Raw genomic sequence first — 25,795 nt, forward strand, 5'->3', positions numbered from 1 at the left:
ATGGCTACATCGGATGGACTAGACGGCTGTCTGCACCGAGGCAGATCTCAAAGTGACCCGAACATAATCCCCGAACCGGGCATCGATTTGGCTCATGGCACAGGTAAGATAGACGCGTCATTGTCTGGATATTTATTTGCTATATATGCAAGTCTTTTTTTATGTTTCCGCTTCTTTGGCGATGCAGCGGTTTCCAAAAGGCATCATTGCTTGCCCAGTGGGATATCGCAACACCGAGGGATAATTAGCGCATATGCTTCCAACCTTGGACGTAACATACGGGCTGTAACACCGAATCGTGGAGCTGCAAATTGAAAATGAATGTGCCATATCAGCGTCTATGAATGGCTGCATGCCCCTCCAGATTTAGCGCGTTACAAAGACGCCTGTAGCCCATTGGGCTGTCATGGCTGCAAGTACTATTCAGGAATCAGCGTGTAGGTCGTTTAATATTAGCGCGTGCAACATTTACAGTATATTGCCTTCTGCATGATGCCAACATCCCTATATAGCGCGTACATTCATCTCAAAATCCGCATGCATGTGTGGTCCATGATGCTCGGCTGAACGTATTTGTTGTCTTATCTAAGCCACCATTATAGCCTCGTTATTCCGGAGACACATGGGTTTTTGGCGTTAGGTTTTGGTGTGCTGCATTTTCAAAAGGCACATGAACATCTCTTTCAAAAAATTGATTTTTTACAAGCCTATTGCTCTGACCCTGCGTATTGACAGCTCTGTCACCCCCACCCCTTTCCCTCTTCCCCATACTGAAATGATCACTGTTGTGATCAATGGCCGGCCGTCCACGTGATGAAGGCAATGGTTGGAAATACCTCCAATTCTGCACAGCCATGCACTCACAAGCTATCGATTCACCAATTCATGCATCCTGCAGGTGTGCTTTTCAACATGGAGCCCCATGCCTATCTCTCTGTGGTCTGTTAGTCATCCCTCTGCATAAGGAATAATTCATTGATCTTTCATTAATAAGAGGAGAACACCAGGGAGCAGTCATGTCCTGCACTTCTCTGATGAACTCCTGCAAATAGACTTCATGTGACTCTTGTGTTCGCTGAAAATTCTTCTCGCTCCTGAATAATGCAAGAACATGGTTTGATTTTTTTTTTTACACAAGTGAGGCTATTTATGGTCATATTGTGTGGGCTTAGAAAGAGTCATCGCCTTTACTCCCACGCATGGTGAGTTTTACGCACATGAAGAATGCTTGAGAGAATGATTCAGAAAAAACAAACAGCATCATACACCTTTCAACTGTTCACTAATGAGGCCCATGTTTTACGCCCCCCTCAAATCACACCTGTCTGCAATCATCAACTGGCCATAGCACATTTGAATGGACCCTTGCCGAATTCAACCATCCTATGGACGATTTAATTCACACATAGGTGGATGTGATGTCACACTGGGTCTTCGACACACCTGAATAAACAGCATGGCAGCTTGGCAGATCAGCCTTCATAGTGATGAGAGCTAATATTAGGGAACACTGAATTCCCGCTGGGACACCAGTCTTTGCCAAAGGATTACTTTGGCAAAGACTGCCCTTTTCCCCGAACACAGTGGCCCTTGCAGCTGCAGAGGCTGACACTGTATTCATCCACTTACTCAACACTAGGGAGACGAGTCAATAGAGACAGCAGTCGCAGTTGCGCATCACAGAGAATACTAGCTATGTTTTCTCTTAAATGAAGGTGCAGTAAGCAGGACAAGTCTTAAAACTGTCCAACAATCCAATCTCTTATTAAGTGTGTGGAATTACATTTCAAAGTGTTCTGATAATGTTTTCTCTCATTGTTGCAATTACTTTTTTTGTTCTGGTAAATTTGTCTTGTGGAAACTAAATGGAGTCCTCCTCTTTGAGCATCTGTTTAATATTTCACAGTTATTTGGGAACATAAGTCCGGTAACAGGAGCAGCAGTGTAAAACTTGTTTAGTCAGTTTGTTCAGACAAGGACCATTTACATTCTACTCCGAATAAAATGTCACTTTCACTAAAACTTCCACTTCGTCATTGCAGAGTGTCAACCACGTTAATGGTGTGGCGAGGACACCTTCAAGCTTTGCGGACAGAAAGCACGTCCAGGCAGGGCTGTCACTGTGACTTCATTTCTCTAAGTAAAATCTTATAGAAATATGGGATTCTCTGAGAAGCACTGGTGGGGAAAATGTAGGCAGGAAGTTTGGAAAGAGTTACATGAGACACTGTGACAAAGACCCTCTCCATTGCACACATTTGTGGACTGTCCAGGTGTTCAGTATTTAAAGTGATCCTTCGAATACACTGAATTCAAGTTACAATAATATTTGTGTCTGTTTGAAGAATGCATTTGGCTAGAAAGCGGGTGGGTATAGGAGAAATACTGATTCTACAAACTGCAGCCTATATCGCTAGGTTGTAATGCAAATGGAAGATATTCTCAGTAGAGCTGAAATAATTAGTTGATTCATCGATTACTCCAGCTATTTTGATAATTAATCAAATGAGTCATTTTCTCAGCAAAATTGCCAAAAACAACCTGGTTCCAGCTTCTCTAATGTTTGTATCTGCTGCTTTTTCTCTCTTAAATCATAGTTAACTGAATATCTTTGCCTTCTGGACTGTTAGATCCTTGTTACAAAACAAGACATATGAAAACATTTTCCTAGATAAAGAAAATGTTGTTAAAATCATGGTTTTGAATTGTTCTTTCGCTGCCATCAAGGAGAACACAATAAAAGAATGCACACATAGATCGACTCAAGCAAGCTTACAGTACCAGGATGCACTGTCGTAAGATTTGGTCTTCAGAAGAACCACCTGCAACCACGTGAAGCCCAGCCTCAATAGGTTCTCACTTCCTACTTTCAGTAGCGGAGCTGTGATTCACGCCAGCGTCACAACTCATTGGTCATGGTCAGCATAAAGGGTCTGTGAGTCAGTCTAGGCCACCTGTTAGTAGTAGCCACTGGTGAGCTTTTCATTTCTCTCCTCCATGATGCCATAAAGGTCCTCACAGAGGCCAAGGAGACAAACACTCTGTCATAGAGCCTAAGAGTTGCTTCCTGGTTGCCTAACAAAATATATGCTTTCACCAACATGAAATGCTTCGTTATTTTTATTATTAATTGATGTAGTTGAGACTGTGGGATCAAAGGACTCTATGTTTTACAACTGGCTCTTAAGCATAGTGATACATATCTGCCAGTCCACGACTACAAGCACCGACTCATTCAGTCATTTTATAGTTCACTGTCTTTGGTAAGGATGGGCGAGATTAATGAAATATTTTTTTGGCTTATGAAGTGTATTAAATACTTGACAATCGAGGCACTTCATCACTTTGATGAATATTGCCATAAAGCAGACCAAGTGATCTGCATCACTGCCCAGAGATAAAATGCATAGCAACATCTCTACTGGATGACAAATCTCTTCTCCATTGTCTTTCAGATAGGGCTGCAACTAACTATTATTTGACCATCTGCCCATTTTTTCTATTCATTGTGTAGTCTGTAAAATGTCGGAGAATTGTGGGAAAATCATCACAACAACACATGTCGCAATTTCATCTCATATAATTGTCAACTGTCTTGTTTTGTCCAGTCCACTGTCAAAAACCAAAGGCTATTCAATTTACAAGGATATAAAGCAGAAAAGCAACAAACACTGGAGCCAGGAAATCTGCTTTTGTGTTAGTCATCCTTTTCTCCTCTCTGTCTGTAACATATCTGCACGTTGTACCAACCGTACTGTCACATTGTGGATCCACGACCGCTGAGTAGTGAATGGTAATAAGCTGCATCTGGACGTTTTGTTGAGCTCTGCTCTCTGTGGACGCCTTCACTGTCTTTCAGCCGCCCATGAAAATGGAGCACAAAAATCACGAGAACAACAAAAGCTCTACATCATGCCTGCTCCCTGTGGATATGGGAGCAGATTAGGCATTTGACAGCGTCTGAGCCATGTGTGGCTGCGCCTGTTGTTTTGCGTGCAAACACCTGCATGTCAGTGTGATTTTTTTGGGGTGTGTGCATTCAAGTGTGCATTGATCTGCAGGAGAACTGGCAGGGCTGCGCAGACTCGTGCAATGAAAACAATCACAAAATCACAGCCGAAATGGGCTAGAATGAGACAGTCAGGCAGTTGAACAGACAGCTCTTGGAGAACAGAGAATGAAGACCCAAGCAGCCCTCAACACCTGTCAGAGAAACCAGCGTAAAGGCTGCATGAAATGGAGCTATTTAGCCTTTAAATGCTGAGGTGAAATGGAGTTCACATAGTTGTATGCACTATGCTGAGAAGAGTAAAGAGCAAAGAGGAGGAAACTCCTGTGGGTATCGAGTCTGTAGAACAGTGGAGGCCTCTTTTGGAAGGAAAAGGACAGGAGACTGAATTAGTGAGGCAGAGAGGAGGTGGAGGAGCGGGAAACAGAGCAAGGAGAGAAATAGATGAGGAAGAGATGGCCATCGTTGAAAAAAAGTCAAGGAATCGTCCCTATTACTAACTGGCCACGGTGAGATGAGGGATAGTCTACAGGAGACCATTAACACAGAGGCAGTAGCTGTGTGGTTTGGAAAGCCTCTGCATGAGTTCCAGTACTGGACAGTTTTTCCATGGATCATATGTAGACCTTTTATTGATATAGTTACACCAAGAATACTAAATTCCTCTTTTTATCTAAATCTGTATGATTTATTCTCATTGACTCACCTTTGCTTTTGCATTTCTACACTATCTGCACTTTCTAATCTACACTATATATGTAACCTGCAATAGTTTGGGGCCAAATACAGGAGTTTGGTCTCTACTAACTCCTGAGAAAATATCTGCCGCTTTAGCTGCTAAATGCTCCACTATGTTCACTGGCTGGTCGCCAAAGTTGTCTGTCTGCTGTTTAGTGCTGGGCAGGTTGCGTACAGTGGGTATTAAAAGTTATTTTGCTGAAGGGGCTGCCAAAAACAATACTACGAGAGCGGTGAGAGTGAAACAAAATAGTAAAATTGCAAGCCATAAAACAGAAACGATGAGCTGAAAGACGCTATGAAGCTGAGGGGAACATCAGAATCGGGTGGTATTTTTCTGTGGGTTCTTGATTTTATACAACTCTTCTGTCAAGTATTGAATTACCATCTACATAAAAAATACGATTATAGCCCCTTCAAAGTAAGGCTGTAAAACAATATAGAAAAAGAGTCCAATTCATCTTCTTGCTCATATGTCAGTACCTTTTTAACGTCCACAGCAGCACTCCCAGTGCCTCTCTCTCTCTCTCTCTCTCTCTCTCTCTTCCTCTCTCGCACACAGACACACACATAAATCAGTGTATTGTATCCTCACACCTGTTCATAGCCGCTGTTTCCCTCTCTCATGACAAACCTGCCAGATTCAGTCAGAGATAGATGAAGAGGGGAGAGGGGAGTCCTGGATCCCATCACAGATAAACGCTCCTGTCCGGGATGGAGGAATGTAGGGGACAGGCAGGAAGGACACATAAATCAAGGATGGAGTGAGAAAGAAAGAAAAGAACCAGATAGAGGTAAAGCTTCTAATGTAGGGGAGGTATGATGAAGGCAGACTGGAAGACTTCAGACCACCACAGAGATGAGAGAAAATGGTGTGAGGCCTTCCATGGAGTGACTGTTTGATTGGCACTTACACAACAGTATTATTGAACATCTCCTCCAGGGCCTCTCAGGAGATGGTAAATTAAGTACATAGCCAGATCAGATAACTGTACTAGAAGTACTACGGCCATAAAAAGGAAATGAATCGAAGCCTTTCATTGTGTTGTTGGACTGACTGTGTGTGGGGTGAAGAGATTAGCTGGGAGGAAAGTGAGTGGAGGGTTAGAGAGTCTTTGGCTGTGTTCAAAATCACTCCGCTGTTCACTCATCCAATATGCCCCACATAATACTTTAACACTCAGTAGTTTACTCTAAAACTATTTAGTGTCCTCTCATCTGGCATCCGTCAAAATGTACCTGCTCTTCCTGTTGGCACAGTTCATGATGATATATAAATCCTGGTTAGTGACCATGACGTGTACAGATCTTATTGGGTTGCATTGTGGGATGATTTAAATCCGCTCTACAGGGTAAAAATAATTGCCACTAGACATTCAGAGCACTACACTACTATTTACATTGTTGATCTTTATTAGTTAAGTACATTTTTGATTCATTGCTTACATTTTGCCAATAAAATATGAGAGAAAGGTAAAAAAATGCCCTTTACTTTTTCCCCCACAGCGAGGTGTTTAAATTGCTTGTTTTGTCTGAGAGTCCAAAACCCCAAAATATTCAATTCACACAAAGGGAAAATTAGCAGTGGAAGCGAGTCACACTTCATGGCACTTCATGGATCATAATGATTTTTGCATCATCATTGTCACATAAGTGTTATAGTCCAATGTGTGGAGCTGAAACAATGTATCATCTGTCGTTCACCACGCAGAAGTGTCAAACGTTCTCTTGTTCCAGCTTCTCTAATGTGAGGATTTGCTGCTTTTCTCTTTTTCTTTATTACTGGAGATTGAGTTCGGTTTTGGAACTTAACATTTGGTTGTTGTTTTTTTGGTGAATTCTTTGACATTCATAGACCAAACATTTAATTGATAAGTAAAAAAAAAAATCTATCGAAAAAATCAAAATAAGCTGCAGCTCCACAATGTTGGGTATTGCGAGGTGACAATTGCAGACGCAGCCTTCTATTTCTGCTAAAATATGACAGTTTGTGAGGGCAATAACGTTAAAGAATTTGAAATTTGGTTAATTGAAATATATTGCACTAGGTTGTTAATGGGAAGTGATGTTGGACTTGAGTTTTTCTGGTATTAAAGCAGAGTGAGTTTCAGCACCATGGACAGCAGCAGCCTTTGCACTGCAGCAGGCTGCTGAACCGAGCAGAGCAGTGTTCTGTGTGCTGATAAGTCAGCCGGCTCTTGATCTACTGGGAATGAGACCCGGCAGTTTTTATTTTTTTATTTTTCACGATGACACATTAATGAGGAAAGTACACTGTGCAGATCCAGGCACAAATTCCATTTAATTCAATCATCCCATACATTCATGTAAGCCAAAAGCTCAAATCTAATCCCATTAAAACTGCTATTAGAACTATGGCCAAGTCTGTTGTACAGAGTTTGTGGTCATTATTGATGAGTGAGTGGCTTCTAGCAACTTCCCCATCAACACTGATTCATCATATGGCCTAAACCTGTTTGACTACCAGATAGCATATTTTCCTTTCACCACGGCAGCCTTCCTCTTGCATTAAAACGACTGCATGGAAGCTTGTGTGCTCACACAAGTGAATGTGTTTGTGGAACTGGGCAAAATGTTTTGCGGACATTTTCCGGTCTGCCATCAGTACCAGACATCTCTCACAACAGATTCTACTCGAGGACTGACTAATTTTTGCTCCAAACCAAACCAAGTTTTCAAAACAGTCAAAAAAAATTCTGCTTGACATCATTTCAGGCGAGAGACACAGATTCTAGACTGGCTGTACTTGCAGGTGCATAAAAGCAATACTTTACTTCAAGAAATGATGCATAGAATCAACGTGGGAATAGAAACATATCTTTAATTGGTAGGGTCATAATTGCAACTGCAGTCATGACTGTTTATACTGTAAATCTCACACACACACACACACACATCACATTTCCTATCTCTGATCTCTCAATAGTACTCGCATGCAGCGTGTTTGTTTGACCCCATGTCTTCCATGATATGCACAAGATGACTATTGACATTATATGGTATTATGACAAATATGACCATGCATGTAATTCCTGGCCTGTTTAAGTATATCCGTTTGTCCATGATAAATGAGGTCAGTGGGCAGTCTGGTGTCACAAAATGAGCTGTTGGCCACTGTTCATCCTAGACAGGCGTGATCTATTTGAGCTCCAGCATATAGCTGACACACAGCTTTTCGGACAACAAAACATGATGAATAATGCTATTTTTACTCACTTTTGTGTTCCCCTTGAGGAGTAGCAGTTTTGCACACACCAGTGTACATTATGGTTCACTGTTTCTAGCTCCAGCCACTGCTTGGGCTGATACATGAAGTTGTTTTTCGTAGTCCCACATTGCCCCACGCTTGAGGGAATCCAAACGTGAGTGGCATCCTTGTTGTGGGAACTTGCTTTGGAGATTACAGTGTTAACAGTGGATATTTGTAATGTTGCTCTGCGCATCTCCCGTTGTCTTTCCTGCCTGGAGAGCGCAATGTGCTCTCCTCCCTGCAGAGCGATGGCAGCCCAGTGGAACTGAGCTATCAAGTGTACACACAAAAGCTTTTATACACACTCATGTAGTCACACAGATCGCCCACGCCCCAAACTCATCTGAGCATAAACTTTGAGAGTACCGGTGACTGCTCACATTTACATTCGCTGTCATCTCGAGGAATTAAAAAAGGCTGTTCAGAATATTGTTCAAGGACGCTTAAATATCTTGTTGCCGGGTTAAAGCCTGATATTTTTGTTGTTGGAAAAGTCGAAACACAAGACTGCCCGCCTCTTTCTTGTCATCAGGGTGTAAACTTTATAATTAAAGCCTCTCTGTGACAAGGCTAATCTTTTGCAAGCAGGACTTTGGAAGATATAAAATGAGCTGAATGAGTCAATGTGAATCTTGCAGTTTTTTAGATTAATGTGAAAGACTGCAGGAACAGCCCAAGGTATGACCCAAGACTTCCATTACCTGATTGGAGGAAGCTTTTTGATGGAACAGGACACGATTTCTTGGAACGGGAAGATGGCCAAAACTTAGCTATAAACTGGAAGTCTTACTGGACCCATTCAGGGTCTTCTTTTCTTCTCGGGTTTGTTCTTGGGTGAGCAGGTTGTAATGACATATTCCGAGGCTCGCCCTATTGTGTGGGTGACAGGAAAAGCACTTTTAGCAAGAACATTTTCATCCCACTGGCTGGTTGATGGCTGCAGCGAGGCTTTCACAGTTGGTCAAAGATAGCTTGTCTTTTCTTGGTTGAAATGCAGAGGCGTGTCCGTGTGTAAATGTGTCATGCGTGCAAAGTCATCCACATTATGAGTCGTTCTGTATAAGCAAAACTTGCTTTTATTCAGGCACATTACAGTTTTAAAAGTTTTTAGATTACAATTATTATTTGTTCACCAAACAAAACAAAAAAAGTGCCCTTCTAACTAGGTTTGAAATGAGCTAGGCCGAGTTTGAAAAAAGTGTTGTATGCTTCTGTGCACCAATTACAGTAAAGCAACATTTAAATACTTTTAAACTTTATATTTTTTTAAACCAAGCTTTAGGGGGCTTTGAATAAACAAAACTATTATTCCATCAACATTTATAAGACTTGAGCGTTTTAGTTTTAGCATAATTTACTGTAAGCTAAATCAAGATGGACTTTTTTGCTTAAACGTATTCACAGAATCTGCGAGGCGTAGAGTCGCAGGCAGAGCATTCCAGAGCCTCGGCGCCACTGCCTCAAAGGCTCGGTCACCACGGGTCTTAAATCGTGTGCGTGGAACTAACAGAAGACCTAGAGCGTTTGACCTGAGAGTGCGGGCGGGTGAATATGGGTGAAGTAGATCAGCTACATAAGTAGTAGCCTGACCGTGAAGTGCTCTGTAAGTGATGCTGAGAATTTTGAAGTGTATCCTAAATAATAACCTTATAATAACCTTCTCGCAATCACCACCATTATCTAATCAGTTTGTACACGCCCCAACATCCATCCGTCCACCATATTTCATGAAACCAGAAAAACAGCCTTTCATCAGAAACTGAGAATGAACTCGATTCTTAGATCTTAGTTCTCCTTGTTGATGCAGCAGCAAAGGCTTACACACAAAGCCACCCACTAGTCCTCATTCTTAACATCAACATATGGTAAAAAAAAAACAAGGGCCTCAGGCATTTCCTGTTGGTTGCTGGCTTCACTGACATGATTTCACTCTCTTGATGCCAGTAGCCCACATGCTGGAGTTTTGTGCTGTAATCACTTGGATGATCTGGAGGCTTGACGGTTGCAGACTCATGTAGCCTATAACACCGTGACACCCTGCTTTCCCAGAAATGAGTTTCATTCCTAAACAAGTTCACCAGAGGAGCAAAGCTGGCTCTGTTTGTTGGTACCAGAGTTCATTTATTAGGGTTAGAATGGACCGCTCAGAAGGGTAAACAGGTTGTTTTTATTTCTTCCCCTTCTAATGAAGTACATTGTTGTTAGAAAGATGCACATAAGGCACAACATGACCTTCATCAATCATCATCAGTGGTGGTTATGGTCCTCTGCCTAATGAATTTATAGTTGCAGAATTGCCCACAATGGATTATATGATAAAACTGTCCTGAAAACAAGACTCATTAGTAATTTATTATTTATGTATCGTTGAAACGTAGTTCGATGGGATGAATATTGGTGATTGGACATGCAAATATACATCTCATAGAGGATAGAAAGCTTCATGAGACAAGGCTTTCAGAAGTTATTAATATGTTGAGTGGCCTCGGCTCCTTTTAGAGACTGAAGAGTCATTTTGCGAAGGTGTTCATCATTCTCTCTGCTTGTCCTTTAATAAATCGCTCTACACTTGAGCACTACCATTCTTGATCTCGGCTTTTGTCTCTCATTCACGCTCTCTTCACTTTACATTGCTTCAGCCCTTCTGCTCTTCACTCTCTCCCTGCGAGTTGTTAGCTGTGTGCCCTGACAGATGGCTGCACAGTTGTAAAGCCAGGGGGTAAAGTGAGGAGGTTAGCTGGCGTAGCAGCGAGTAAAGAGTTGGTCTGCTCAAGGGCACACTGTCAGTTGCCCGGGTGGAGGGAGCAGGGTGGCTTTAGTGAGGAACCAAGGCACTTTGGGCTATGCAGAAACAGTGGGATGAAGGGTCGGCCCGTTATCTAAAGCTATGAATAAGACCACGCACACAGTGTTCAAAGGGGCCTGCAGCAGGTACAGTGTAGTAACAAGAAGCTTCAGCCATGCTAGCAGCAGTGTGAGGCTATACTTAGACACAGCTGTGCTTTGGGCAACATGCTCACAATGACAATCCTAACCTGCAGATGTTTCGCGGGTATAATGTTTACCAGCAATATTTGTGTTCAGCATATTAGCATGCTAACATTTGCTAATCAGCACTAAATACAAAGTACAGCTGAGGCTGATGGGAATGTCATTACTTTTGCAGGTAGTTGGTCAAAAACCAAAGTATTGCACTAATTACAATATTGGCCGAATGACAAAGTAAAGGAATCATCAAAGTTATTGCAGTTCATCCTCAGGTGACCATGAATGACAGACCAGCTAACTGAGCGGCTAACAGTCTGACATTGCCATCCTTGGAGCCTTGCCACTGGAATGGCTATAAAATGAAACAGAACTTAACTTTGCACCAGACTGTACTCGTTTTAAGCTATAAATATGATGTAATAATAATAGATAGTATTTTCTGACACACTTAACAACCCTCCAAGGCCTTTTCAGCATTGCTATCGCACAGATCAGAGTACTGATTGTGTTTGAGAGTTTTAAAGACCTGCTTTCAAAAAAATGTGATAATACTTGAATGTTCTTGTACTTGAATGGTGCAAACACCATTGACATAGTTTGTGTCCCAGTACACCACGAGATTAATACTGGAATGCTGTTTTATTCTGGCGTGTCTTTTACAGAAAGAGCTGTAAATACACAAACGGACACATTCGATGTGTCTTTCAGGTATTCCACAGAGCAAGGCCATGCCATTACTATTGTCCTATCCCTCCGAGTGAATCCCTTTCAGTCGCTGTTGTATTCATTCCTCACTCATTCTTTAACTTGGCGACTGTCAGGGTCGCGAAAGAGCAAGAAAATTGGGTGTTTGGCATTTCCTCAGTTAAAGTTTTAATATAACACATTCACCTCGGTCTTCTAACTGTAGGCAGCTGGTAAGGGGATGATGGGAGAGATCTTATGCTGCTGAATGTGCTGACGAGCTGGTTAAGTAGGGTGTGGTCCCTGATGTAGTTTTCTTGCCAAGTCACATTATCATATTGCCTACTTCATTCCACTCTTAAATCATTTTGGAGTTCACACTGCACTAAGGCAGTATGGAGTACAGCATTCAAACTTTATACAGTATTTCCCTGCCATCATGTGTTCGTTCATGAATTATACAGCGTTATCAATAAGGAATTTAATCTAGTAACTTGCGATTGGAATTCCAGTGCGTTGAGACTTGTATGGAGAGGACTATGGGCATTCAGCAAATGGCTATATTGGTCTACTGCATCAGCATGACACTTGGATTTATTAAATCCGAGTCGCATTAGCATATTAATTAGAAAAGCAAATAATCGCCCCATGGTACATGTAGTTCATTCATGCTTATCTGACACAGATTTCAATACATCCTCATCCAGCGGATAAAATAAAGCTCCATGTGCATGTATGTGTTTTTACCTAATTCCTGCTCCTGTCATTTTCTTTGAGCATCCACCCCTTCTATGAAACATGAAGAGTTACTTGATATGCATTATAAATAGCTGCTCCCTGATTGGACGAGCTCAGACTCTCCTGCGAGCTCTTCCGTATAGCAACAGCACCCTCCCATCCCTCCTTATCACCGCTACTCCCTGGAATCCCCTTTCTCTCTCCTCCCCCCTCCCATCTCCTTCCATTTAAAAAAAAAAGAAGAAAAATGCAGACAGATCTCGTCCTCCATGTGGCTTCAACCTAAACCCACAATGCACTGGGTGCTGCCGGCTTTAGATGTGGCGGGCAGTGTACTGTGTAAGGGGCTCCTCTGCTCTCCTCCTCTCCTCTAAGCTCCAGACTGACTTGCTCCTCCCGCTGGCTCCCACTGCTGCGGCAGCATCTGGATGTGGATGTGGTCGCCATGGCAACAGCAGCGGGCCTGACCCCACCTCCTCTACTCTCCCCTTCTCTTCTCTCTCCACACACACACACACACACACACACAACGCCTCTACCCCTCCTGCTCCCCCTCTCCTTCGCTTAAGCTTTCTTTTTTTCTCTCTGCCCGACTGGGTGTGCGTTTCCTTCAAGCTTGACCTGGATTCTGCGATCTGCCGCGCTGCATGTGTGACAGCAGTGATGATGACACGGCGAGAGGGGTGTGCATGGTGGTCAACTGACCTGTTTCAAGGAACTTTAAGGGTCAAAAGTTAAACTGGAAATGACCTCCTTTCATCTCATCCATTCTCCTTTACTTCTTCGGTTTTCTGCCAATACTTTTCCTTTCCTCTCATCTGCTTGTGTCTCCCTCCCTGTTTTCCTCTTGCCATGGCCTTTTCGTTTCTCTCCTCTCCTTTCTTGGATCTCCTATCTCACTTCCTTTCCCTTTAGCAACCAGCTTTCATTTTCTTTCATCTCCTGTTTCTTCTCTCCTTTCCTCTTGGTCATGGTTCTCCTCTCCTCTTCTCTCCTCTTCTCCCCTAAGCACCACCACCACCCTCTTTCTATTCCCTACCCATGTGCTTCAGGGCAGAAGCAAGGGGCTGTCAAAAAAAACATGAAAAAAAGTCAACAATATCCTCCTTTCTCCATCACTGTGCTCCATATCACACCCTGAGCGAGTCTGCACCCCCTTACCCAGTCCTTTCCTCCCCCAACCTCCCCCATCACAAATCCATGCCTCCTCCTCAGCTGAATATTTGAACAAAGATATCAGCCTCCTGAAGGCAGATATCACAGAATGTGTGTCGCACTGACGCATGTAGCTCTTAAATACATGGACATTATCGTACATTTTCTCTTTTTGGCACTCTTTGTGAGTCTGGCCCAGCAGCAATGTTCTCACATGGATCTGTAGACCCACACTTTAAGATATGAGTCACAGCCGCCATTCATTGAGAAGCATTCCTTTATAGAGAGAAAATGGTTCTCTGTGCTGGTTAGGGTTAGGGTTAGGGTTAGGGTTACAGCTCATCTACAGTATAGATACATTACTGCACTCGTCACAGATCGCTGCATACTGGTACATTTATTTGTTTCTATTCCTTTTATCTAAAACTTAGTTTGTATATGAAACAAAATCTGCTGAATCTTACATAGATGTAGTTTGGTTTTAGTTATTTAGACTTATTTTAATTCTTTTTTTTTTTTCCCAGTAACAATTTCATTGCGAACCCTTTTTACATGCAACAATCAGCAGACTAATTTTCTGATGTTTAAAGTATGTTTGGTTTTGTGTGCTTTTAAGTTGCTAATGTGTACTTTTATCATTTTATGTCGACCCCTGGAAGATCTGCAATCACTTTGTGGAAGCTATTGGTGGGATCCAAAAATATATTGCAAAACATGACATGAACATGACCACATGTGGTTCAGTCATCCTCAGACATAAGCAGCATAGAATTAACACAACCATCTTGCCATGGCTTTTGAGGGATGCAATTATAAAAGAATTCCGCTGCATGCAACGCTTGATTTGTTTTGTGGCATTTTACAACAGATTGCAGAGACATTTACACCTCCTGAGAAATCTGATCACTTGGGAGACATGTTTCCTGTGAGGGCTAAGACAGAGAAAATATACATGTAGCAGAAGAGCATTATATTTGCAAAAAAAAAGAAGAAGGTTGACACAATACGACAATGAGTTTTACCAGGCAGCCGAGTGTAATGCAGTAGCTGGCAAACCTGTTGGTCTCAGGGGAAATGGATCTTTTGTAGTGTAATGTGTAGTGTCTGTGCGCTCGCAGGTTCCCTCCAAATTTGGAACGTGAGAGATATTTATTTTGATGCGTGACGTATGGCTCGGAGGGAGGGGATTCGTAGGGAAGTAACAACTGTTAGGGAGTGTGCTTTGATCAAATTAGTCTTTCTAATTCAATCTGTTCACATCACTTGGAGACCATCATGGTTTATTCAGTAAGGTGAGCATACTAATTGTGCTCTGGTTTCTTTCCCTCCCTCTCTCTCCTCTCACCTACTTCCCTCTTTTTTCGACATCCCTGTCTCCCCACCTCCATACTCCCTTCCCCCTTGGTCGCCTCTTTGCATTCTTTCCCTGCTTTTGATCGTCCTCCTCTACAAACCCACTCCCACTCTCTCCTTACCCTTCTTTCATCTCACTCTTCCCTGGGATTCTCCCCCCCCCCCCCCAACTCCTCTGTCACTGTAGTAGAGTTGATGGACCAGCAGAGGGTGCTGAGGACCGGTTGCCTGGTGTCAGGGGTCCACACTCCACCCATCCGACGTAACAGCAAGCTGGCCACGCTGGGGCGCATCTTCAAGCCCTGGAAGTGGAGGAAAAAGAAAAATGAGAAGCTAAAGCAGAGTTCCACAGGTACAGTGCTGGAGGCATTAAGGGTGAGGTGATGGCATCGGGTGGCTGTGGATGTCCGGGTTCACGTCCACACACACACACACACACGAACACAGACATTCTAGCATTTGCCGAACACATGGCTAAATGTGATGCTCTTGCTGTAATGGAGAGTGCTATCGAATCACGGTGATGTAAAAAATGAATGTCATTGAGTGGTAACAGTTGGTCAAGTCAGAGGTCTGTTGCAGTGGATCTCAGTTCGTCCCCCCAGTGGCTGGATTTGCCTTTTCATGGGCTAATCAAATTATATCCATTAATACAATATATATATATATATATATATATATAACATTACATATCTATTCATAGAAAAGTGTATTTTCACTTTTATCTCATAGTATATATGATATATATATGATATATATATATACACACATATATTACGTATACAAATAAATTACATTAGTAATTTAAGCGTTAACACTAACGTCAAGGAAGTAAGATGGTCTCAAAATGCTGTTTCATTGTCAATGCATAGATCAGCCGTCTGAAAAGACAGAAATAGAGAAGATTAAGGTACATCATCAATACTAGAAATTACTTTTTATTACTGGAAATAATTCATATGAATGTCACATAGTTTTGTTTATCTTCAACACAAATGTCATGACACACTTCTCCCCTCTTGTCCTCAGATGTAGCATTATCCAGCAATCTTCTATGCCACGACCCGAGCTCCCCCACCCAGGGCTGCTGCTCAGACGGTGCAGTCCTGCTTGGAGGATTCGGGGGACCCTTGAACTCAAACCTCACAGTCAGCAGTGTGGAATACCTTGGTCCTGAGGAGGCGCTTCCCCCTCCAGGTAGTACAATCCCTCACTGTACTCAGACTCAACTGATCATATTGACATCATAGAGCTGCAAAAAGCTAAAATTGTCTGGGTGTCTTTTCCTTCAGCTTTACGGTAAATCGCTGTGAAACAAATCTGAACTACGGCTGTTTTACAAAAGTTGTTCATGCTGTCATACAATGCAATTATTAGCTTTGTGTTTGTATCATTAAGTTAAGGTCTGATTGTGTACGCTTTTCATTTTTTATGTAATCCACAGAGCTCATGCTTGATGAAACTGAGACATTTGTGTGTGTACCTTTAGAGGGCAGCAAAGACGATTCAATAAGAGGTCTCCAATATGCATATTTGTATGCACAAAACCAGTACAACACAGTACATCTCAGTCTAGTTGGACAATGTAGAAAATGTAAAACCCATGCAGCTTGGCAGAAGTATTACGGCAAAATATATTTGACCTCAATTTTAAATGCTCTCATTTCATACTCCAGCAGCTGCCCCTCTTCAGGACTGTGAACGGGTGGAGGAGAATGTACTAACACCGGAGGAGGAGGGAAGTGAGGAGGTGCACCCTGTCGGGGATTTACCTGAGGGGCTGAAGGATGTGGGCGAGCAGATGGAAGAAAGACCAGAGGAAGAGATTCCTCCAGGAACGTCCCCACCACAAGTACCTCCCAAACCTTTTCCGCAGCTGAGTACTGGAGATGGTGAGTGCTGTGAGGTTTAGGATAGCTCATTTGTATCTCATATAAGAGGGAAATATCTGATAGTCGTACCTCTTTGGGCCTCAAACGGTTGTTAACGTGAAACCCTCTGAGTAATTTGGAGGAGAATTCACTCTTTGGTGGAACTGCTAACAACTGAAATATGACAAGGAGACCTAACTAGACACTATAATTCTAAGAGATCACAAGTCAAAAAGGTTCAGAACTAACAGTTTAATCTTTAACAATGTGTTGTGTTTTAATGTCATATCTTAATCTGAAACGTAACTAGTACAGTAAGTTCCTTAATGTTTGTAGTGGCAACAGTTAATGACCTGCTGTGATTTAAACCCAGGATGTCCCGTTTGCTGGACAGGCACTAGATTCGAACCAACTAAGCCACAGCATCTCCTTACAAGTATAACAGACATGCTGTAGATTTGCTGCAGATGGCACGTTGGCAAAGTAGTTTGCTCTTTAATTTCTTTGCAGGAAAACTTGTGGAGTTTGCTTCCTTGTCTTGTTCATATTTTTCCTCCAGCTGTTCAATTCCCCTCTCATATTAAACAGATGTGCATGTCAAATGTACTGGGGAGTCTAAATTCCCATAGAGATGTAAATGTGTTTCCCAAACTTCAAAAAGTATCGATAAGATAAACTCTAGCCCCCATGTGCCTGCAGACAAATATAAGGGTCAGATAATGGGGTGAGAAAATGAGAAATTCTGTTACCTCCAGTGTTTATCTGCTCCCTTTCAGATTCAGGCCCTGTGTCGCTCCCTGCTCACCTGCCCAACTCCTACCTCCCCAAGGAGCCTCCACCCAGGGCCACAGAAAGCATGCTTTCAATGACCCTGCCGCTACGAGGGCACCTAACCAACACCTCAGGGTCCCCACATATAGGCAATATGATGCATCCTCCCATGCCCCCTAGCTGCATTATGGAGGAACTGCAGAGAGCCTTCGCTTCCAAGAACAGACACGAGAGGTGAGTGCTCGGGTGTACCCCGTACATCTGTTTATATCAGCGCCTTCACTTGGAATTACTGAGTGGGTGAAAAACAACTATGTTCCCTTATTCAGTCGTACTTGTGTTTTAATGAAGTTTTCTCATAAATCTCAAATTTCTGACTGAATTAAGATTTTCCCCTGAATGACACCTTTAACATACTCTATATTTAAATCGATGTCATCAGATGTTGTCCTCCCACGGCCATCAACACTAATCCTACGTCTTCCCTCGTCCCTTGTCTCCTCAGCTCCCGCGAAGGGTGTGAGCAGGCCTCACCCCAAAGGCTGTGGTGTTCAGATGGACGTCTCTCTCGCTCCTGCAGCTCTGAGAACCAACACAAATCGTCTTTTGGGGGCGGCTGTGTGGGAGGTGGAAGGTCCAACTGGCCCAAGAAGGAGGCGGAGGAGAACAAGGAGAACATGCGGCTGGACCAGTGCTTCTCCAACACCTCAGGCCTCCCCAACGACTTAGAAGAATGGAATGACTCCGTCATCTCTGGTGGGTTGAAGAGCTTAGAAGTATGATTTACAATGCAGTCTCTCAGCATTTTCAGGTTCACGCTTTTGTTTTGGCTCAGTAACGTACATATTGGATTTAAAATGAAACAATGACTACGTGGTTCAAGTGTTGACTCGCGCTCTAATTTGAATGTGATCACAGATCTGGGAGAGCAGTGATGGAAACATAGCCCTGTCATTGTCTTGCTGTACTCGTACCTGGATTCTGCCTGCCCCCCCCCCCCCCGGCTTGCTGTTGCGTAAATCCTTTTGTGGAATTCATACGTCAACAATGGGTGCAATACTACGCTATGTGTAATATGAAAGGGGTCGCTCGTAGTGAAAAACCCACACAGAATTATCACCTGACTCAGCAGTTCCCCTCATCCGTCCAGAAGATTTTAGCGTCTTTCGGCTCATTGTTTTGGTTTTTAAGGTCCGCAACTGTATTGTTTTGGTTAATTTCTCACCGCTACCATCTGTGGCACTTCTAACCACAGCCGCCAGGAGATTTCACCACAAAAGCTCTGATAAATCAGCTGCGCTACCACAGGTATAGCCCGATACACACCTCCAACAAAATGCTAATGTTGCTCTGTGGCTGCTGTGGGTGTGAATAGGCAACTGAGGCTTACAATTTCACAAGAACAACTTTATAAAGTGGCTAACGGAATCAATTAATGCAGATTTCTGACGCATTAATACACTTAAATTGAATAATATTGGTTTAAATCGATATTTCTTACTTTATTTTGGAACCTCTACAAAAGAGGATCCCCCATAATGCCCCACGGTCCTTATTAATTCAGCTGATACTGTGCTTGCAACTTGGCCAGGGCAGTTGGTAATCTAGCCACGGCAGCTACATATTAAAGGGACTACAGTCATTCACTTCAAATCCAATTTGGTGCAGTCCAGCGCGAAAACAACAGAAAACACACGAATAACAATCACTTGGATATTTGCTCAGATTAAGTAGTCATGCTCATTTTCAGGCTGAATTCATTGACAGAATGATTTTCCAAATTGTTAAGATGCGTAATTGTATATAAACACTGTGATTCTCACAAAGAGGCTACAGCAACAATCAGTTTGAGTTTCCTGTGTGTTAATGCGGGTATGCATGGTTGCAGGTACACTTCCTCGCAGGCTAAGGAAGGAGTTGCTGACTGTCAAACTACGAAACAGGCCCAGCAAGCAGGAGCTGGAAGACAGAAATATCTTCCCAGTCAGGAGTGACCAGGAGCGCCAGGAAATTCGCCAGCAGATTGAGATGAAACTTGCCAAGTAAGACATGAACTCTTCCCTCCATTGTCATCAGAGGACAGTATCAGTGTTGTAGATATGAAGTGTTTTAATGATATCAGAAACAGAAGCTTGAACATCTCTTAACACTACTCGAGGTAGTTAATGACTTCCATGTTATTCATGGAGCAACAATGCAACCCCCATGACAGATCTGGGCGATGCTTTGTGCAGGATAAACCTGCAGGCTTCATTGCTTCAGTTACACAACACCCAACAGTAGGAGGATGAGGTGAGATCAAAAACGTCATCTGAAAGGATTATCCGATTGTTTTGATTGATGCTGTGCAATCTGCTCCTGCTTAGAGGAGACACTTTGAGTGTATTTACTCAGTCCTCGTATTGTATTGCAGAATAGCACTAAAGCACTAAACTGAGAGGATTCCCAATGTGGGGAAATGGTAGGTCTATTTAAAGAACTCCTTTCGCGAAACAAATGTACACGTGTTGAGTCAACTTCTGGATGCTTTCAAAAAGTAACATCAGGTGTTTCTGAGGCGCGACGAGAACAGACAGATGCTGCTTCCAGGAAACCACCCAGAGCAAGACGCACCGCTGATGTTTGTGTCTGTGCTCCCCTGCCAGGACATGAATAGAACCACTGGCTTTTATAATACAACTGAAAAACCTAATGTGCAAAGACTGACAGCAGCAGCGTTGTGTGTGAATGTGTCACAAGACCCAAGTTCTTCAGCACCAGCACATATCAAACAGAGGCACGCCACCACGTTACATAACCTGCTGTGCAATAATTCGCAGCCAGGCACAGAGTGCCACCCACACTTTGTAGAGATCCAAGATCTACCGACCGTCTGTGAGACGACTAAGAATACTGCCTCCCTGATCTTTTCTTAGATTCACTGGAAGAACATGCATAGGCATGTGTTATAGGCGTTTCATAAGCGAACGGCTCATATGAAAGGTGAGGACGAAGCACGACTGTAGGTCTGTGTTTTGAAGACAGGGAGGATTCTACTTGACGCACAGAAGCTGAGAGAAGCTGCTTGTGCCATAATGCGTCAGATTCAATTGATCTTAAACCCATAGTTGTCATTTATAGCTGTTAAAATTAAAATAATACCGACTAAATTAAATTAATGATCCCATCTCTTTTCTTTAAAAAAAAAAAAGAAATAGGGGCGACCGTGGCTTACTGGGTAGAGAGGGTTGTCCGCCAACCGAAAGGTCACCGGTTCGATCCTCGGCTGCACCGTGTCCTGTGTCGAAGTGTCCCTGAGCAACACACTGTAACCCTAACCCCTGAGCAACACACTGTACCCCTAACTGCTCCCCGGGCGCCTGTCATTGGCAGTCCACTGCTCCCTACATATACAGGGATGGGTCAAATGCAGAGAATAATTTCCCCACTGTGGGACTAATAAAGAAATGTTTCTTCTTCTTTCTTCAGAGGGATTAATGTGGATTCTCAAAGCAAATTTGTGTGCTTCATGCTGACATTGCTGAAAAAAAGCGGTATATATATATATACGTACGTACGAAAGGCTTCTGGCAGCTGTTCCAAGTTTGCTTCTTTGTCTGGGGATATTATCTGGAAATCCAGAGGCTCTAAATCACGTATGTAAATATGATTCCTTCACCTACAGTGCCGAGCATGAGCAAGAAAATGCATTTCCAACCTGCAGTACAGTACATGCATACATTGTAAGCACAATGCACCATTTTGGAAGGAAGTCCTGGCTAAATATAGCTCAAACCCTAAAGAGGAGGAAAGAAAAGCTTATTTCCCCTGGGCATTCATACTAAATGACAATCCATGACACACTATACTCTGGATTTCTCTGGGTGACTCCCACCCAGATTCAATCTGTTGTTTTCCCCCATCCTATCTGCAGCCCACAATGTAAACCTACTGTTACATTTGCTGCCGATCAAGCAGAAAATTCCGTCAGGAGGTAACGGTGGATAATGACACCTTGTCTGTCCATTGTGTCAGTGATCGATGACCTTTCTATCTTTAGAGACTCCCCCGCCTGGCACTTGTGCTGCAGCCGCACTCCGCTGTTTCTATTCTTAGCTCCTGACACTGTTCAATAATGCATCTCCCCATGCACTCCCTTCTCTCCACGAATGTGTTGATGGGGAGTTATATCGGCAGAAATAATAGAGGGGAGGAGCAGGTGGGGATTAGCTACTGTACTACAAAGGAAGAAAGCTGGGAACGGCCAATTGTACCTCCTTGCACAGTTGGCAGCTGAAATAAAAGAACAGACTGGAAGCCTCTGCCACCCACTCCTTGCTTTTTTATTCCTTTGTTTTGATTTTTCATTCCTCCCTTGGCTGACATGGTTGGACTTTCTATTCCAACTCGCTTTGTTGCAGACCATCCTAAGTGGGAAATGGAAACCCTCATGCCGACAGGCGTTTATGAGTCATCGTGGTATTCTGGGGATACCTTTCAAAACCATACTTATGACATCGTATCTCCTAAGCGCGGCTGTAAAAAGCAGAGGGCGAGACACCGGCGCAAAGTCAAACCGCTGTAGTGACAATCTCCCAAATAAACCATCTTCTGTCTCCCGAGAGCAGAAGAGTGATACGGTTTTGCACTTCATCCGAGTTTGTTACCGAAATAGTGTTTCGTATTGACAGCGATCCCTGATTTATTCAGCCCACCAGCGAGGAAAATGTTCTGTTGCTAAAAATAGCCACAGACTCCGTGTGCAGTAGTGAAATCCCCATTAGTGTGTTGCTAGGGAGAAGTGAGGATTTCTGCAGGAATATTCTATTGTCTCAAGGATACCAAGTGTTGTTGCTAAGCAACTCGGCGGCCAGGTCCATAATACAGTGGAGGGTCGTATTCGCCGGGGCTTTGGAAGTGATTTTCTGTTTCATCTGCTTGACATGTAATACTGTTTAAGTGCTCTGGGAAGACTTTGTCTCTCTGTTTGTTTGTAAAAGATTCACAAAAGAGCCATTGTGTTGGACTGCTCCCCACCGTATAAGGTTTTAGGATTGTATTGTCAAACTGATTTGATCAAAAAGCACTTGGATAAAAAGGGGGAACCTAAACAGAGGATTTGAAAGCAAATGGGAAGAAATGGATCAAGCTCCTTCACAGCGATTGTGTGCAAAACACTGACATTGTTCTAATCTAGACCACCTTCTGAGTGTTGGTGTTCCATATTTAATCTTATTTCTCAGAGGAAGGGAGTCAAACTATTGCATTGTTCCTGTTGCTATTCCGGGACGTCTAGTCACGCATGTTAATTAACACCAACCACATTGCTCTGTTGCATTCGTTACTGTATAGATATCTACAAGTGTGATTTTGTGTCCGTGTGGTCAGCTTTTCTTTCCTCTGCCAATGCTGTGATGTAGAAAACAAATCTAATCGCGTAATGCGGTTTAGTCCAGATGCCTTTTTTCTGTTTTGATGGTAGCATCTGCTCTTTGCTTTTAAGTCCCACTTAAATAGTATTAACAGAGTTTAGATGACTAGAATGATTTTCATAGCTATTCGTGCACATGTAGCCAGGTACACGCGGCACACACACGTGTTTGGCCGTCTACTTTGTGGGTGTCCAGGTCTCAGTCGGTGTGACCTAACTTTGATCTTTGACAGCACAGAACTATAAAGTGCCCAGTGTTGTCTTGGGTGAGGGTATAAAGAGAGTCCCGCTGCGTGGCGGCATTCTGCCCTCCCTGTCCTTTCCACCTCTAGAGGTGTGGGGTGTGCCACATGCCGTCTGGGGCTGAGCCCTGTTGTGCAGCTTACATTTATTATTGATGCAAAGCACACACAAACAGGGGACTCGTTGGATTTTGGAGACCTTTTGGATGCTTTGATGGCGAGGGAACGTGACAGCTTGAAATGAATGTACTAGTGTAGGTGTGATCTGAACGTGAGTGCAAAGGAGAGATTTGAATTGTATCACAACGTGAAATAGGCATCAGTAATTATGATCTATCAAGTATTTTATTTTGGGTTTATTTTACTTACTTTAAAAAAAAAAAATCCGTATTTTTACGTGACTAAAAATAGGATGAACTCGTGCAACGTGAGTCAAATGACTGTGCTAGTTGCCCTGTGTACACCACGACGAGGTTGGGGATGCCGTGAGTGGGACCCTGTTAGGCTCCGCCTCCTAGAAATTATGCATGCAGTAACCGGGGAAACTAGGGTAGTCGCGCCCAGGCAGCCCATCACGACACATTTCAAAAGCGCTCGTATTGCTGTTGTCGGAGAGTACAGAGGAGCACTGCTGCTGCGGTGTACAGTCAACGCAATACGGCAGCCCGCACCTGAGATGCAGCACCTTGACATCGGAGAGTAATTCGGTGGAATATTCTCAAACAAGAGAATTGCGCTTCTTCGACGATTCCAGATGTGGGGAGCGCCTCTGCCCGAGCATCACAGCCGCGGTTTGGATGCGAGATGGAGACATAGGGGATTCCTCTCGAGAACGCGCACAGTGAAGAAACTGCAGCCGGTTTAAAGGAGGAGAGGACAGGGACGGCTCCGGTCGAAATGGTTCAAAACGTGGTTTTGGTGTTTCTCCGCAGGAGGCTGAGCCAGAGACCCAATGTGGAGGAGCTGGAGAGTCGGAACATACTGAAACGTAAGTTTAAACACTTCCATTGCTGTCTCCAAATGACCGTCTCTTCACACAAATACAAGTGTTTACTACGTGTTCAAAATAAATATGTGGAAAAAAACCCTGATCGAAAACACTTAAACCGGGGCAAGATGATGCATTAATGATAAGAGAGAAAGCACAGTGTAGTATATTATTCAGGAGCAAAATAACGCGTGAGTGAACCTTGTTGGTAGGAACTGAATGTATATAATATATATCATTTTTATTTTTTTTAATGCTTACTTGCCGAGTGTGAATTTCAATTCTTTTTTCTTCTCCTTTACCCAGAGAGAAACGACCAGACAGAGCAAGAGGAGAGGAGGGAGATCAAACAGCGGCTAAACAGAAAGGTACAACATTGTGTGATTTATTGATTTTACATTTATTTAAAAGACATTTGTCTCTGACAACTAACACCAAAACAATATCAACCAAATGAACACTTGTTTTCAATGAAGCACATGGGAGACTTTGATAGCAGTCAACTATAAATGTTTGCCCCATCTCTTGCCTTCCAGCTCAACCAGCGGCCCACGGTAGACGAACTACGAGACAGAAAGATTCTGATCCGCTTCAGTGACTATGTGGAGGTGGCCAAAGCTCAGGACTATGACAGGAGAGCAGACAAGCCCTGGACCCGGCTCTCGGCAGCAGACAAGGTGTGTGTTTGGGTGGAACACAGAGAGACGAGTCGTATTTGACAGTAAAGACAAAACAGCATTTTATGTCAACCCTTATGACCAAAGCAAGTTCAGCACTCAGGACAAACTGATGGAAAAAGCCCCCAAATTCTTGGATCTTTAAGCTCATCAATACTATTTGCACGGCTTGTTGCTGTTAGCAGCTTATCTCACAAAACCCCCTGTTCTGACCTGCTGTCACTTTGTCGTCCAAAGGTTAAAGCACCCCAATGGCTCAGGATGTACTCAGGGATGTGCTAATGTTGTTGTTTTTTCTCTTCCCCACAGGCTGCAATCCGAAAAGAGCTCAACGAGTTCAAAAGCACCGAGATGGAAGTGCACGCCTCAAGCAAACACCTTACGAGGTCAGTATGCGTCGCAGCATGTAGTGTGTGCTCGGTAATGTATGCATGTTCTATTCTGGGCTGCGGCCGTCTAAATTTAGCTCTCCCCGAAGGGGCTAAAGATGGATGGGAGTGCTTGTAAACGGGGGTTAGGGGAGGTTGTCCTCTGGAGAGCTCGTACTGCCAAGCAGAGAACAACGATAAAATGCCACGGTGTCCTTGGCTAAGCTTGTTTGGAAAGCAGGGGTCCTTGTTGCGAGTTGTGACAGTGACCGAGTGGGAGGACTGGATGATAGTACGGGTACCGCAGCACATAATGACTGTGCTAAGAATAGCCCCACAAAACTGATTACAGCTGCAATAATTGCCGTGTGCGATGACGAAAGCACCCTCTGCTCTCACGTTTTGTACTTTTCCCCTTACAAGTGGTTTCTCTGCATGTTTGTCTCTCCAGGTTCCACCGGCCATGAAAGTGGGGCGTTTCTTCTGTGAAGAAATGCTGAGCTTTGACTTTTTCTGAAGCTGAGCAGCGGCA

General features: G+C 43.4%; 1 protein-coding gene across 1 annotated transcript; it reads left to right on the top strand.

Moving 5' to 3' along the window:
- Positions 1-25,795, top strand: phactr3a (phosphatase and actin regulator 3a; the record flags this gene model as incomplete). The annotated part of the gene is made up of 12 exons (XM_079273349.1): positions 1-103; positions 15,124-15,288; positions 15,966-16,133; positions 16,613-16,828; positions 17,584-17,812; positions 18,084-18,334; positions 19,467-19,620; positions 24,163-24,218; positions 24,525-24,586; positions 24,755-24,895; positions 25,205-25,281; positions 25,715-25,795. The coding sequence occupies 12 exons, from the start codon at positions 1-3 to the stop codon at positions 25,728-25,730; spliced, it is 1,638 nt and encodes a 545-aa protein (XP_079129475.1). The 3' UTR covers positions 25,731-25,795.

This window comes from Melanostigma gelatinosum (genome assembly GCF_949748355.1).
Source record: "Melanostigma gelatinosum genome assembly, chromosome: 8".
Lineage (NCBI taxonomy): Eukaryota > Metazoa > Chordata > Actinopteri > Perciformes > Zoarcidae > Melanostigma > Melanostigma gelatinosum.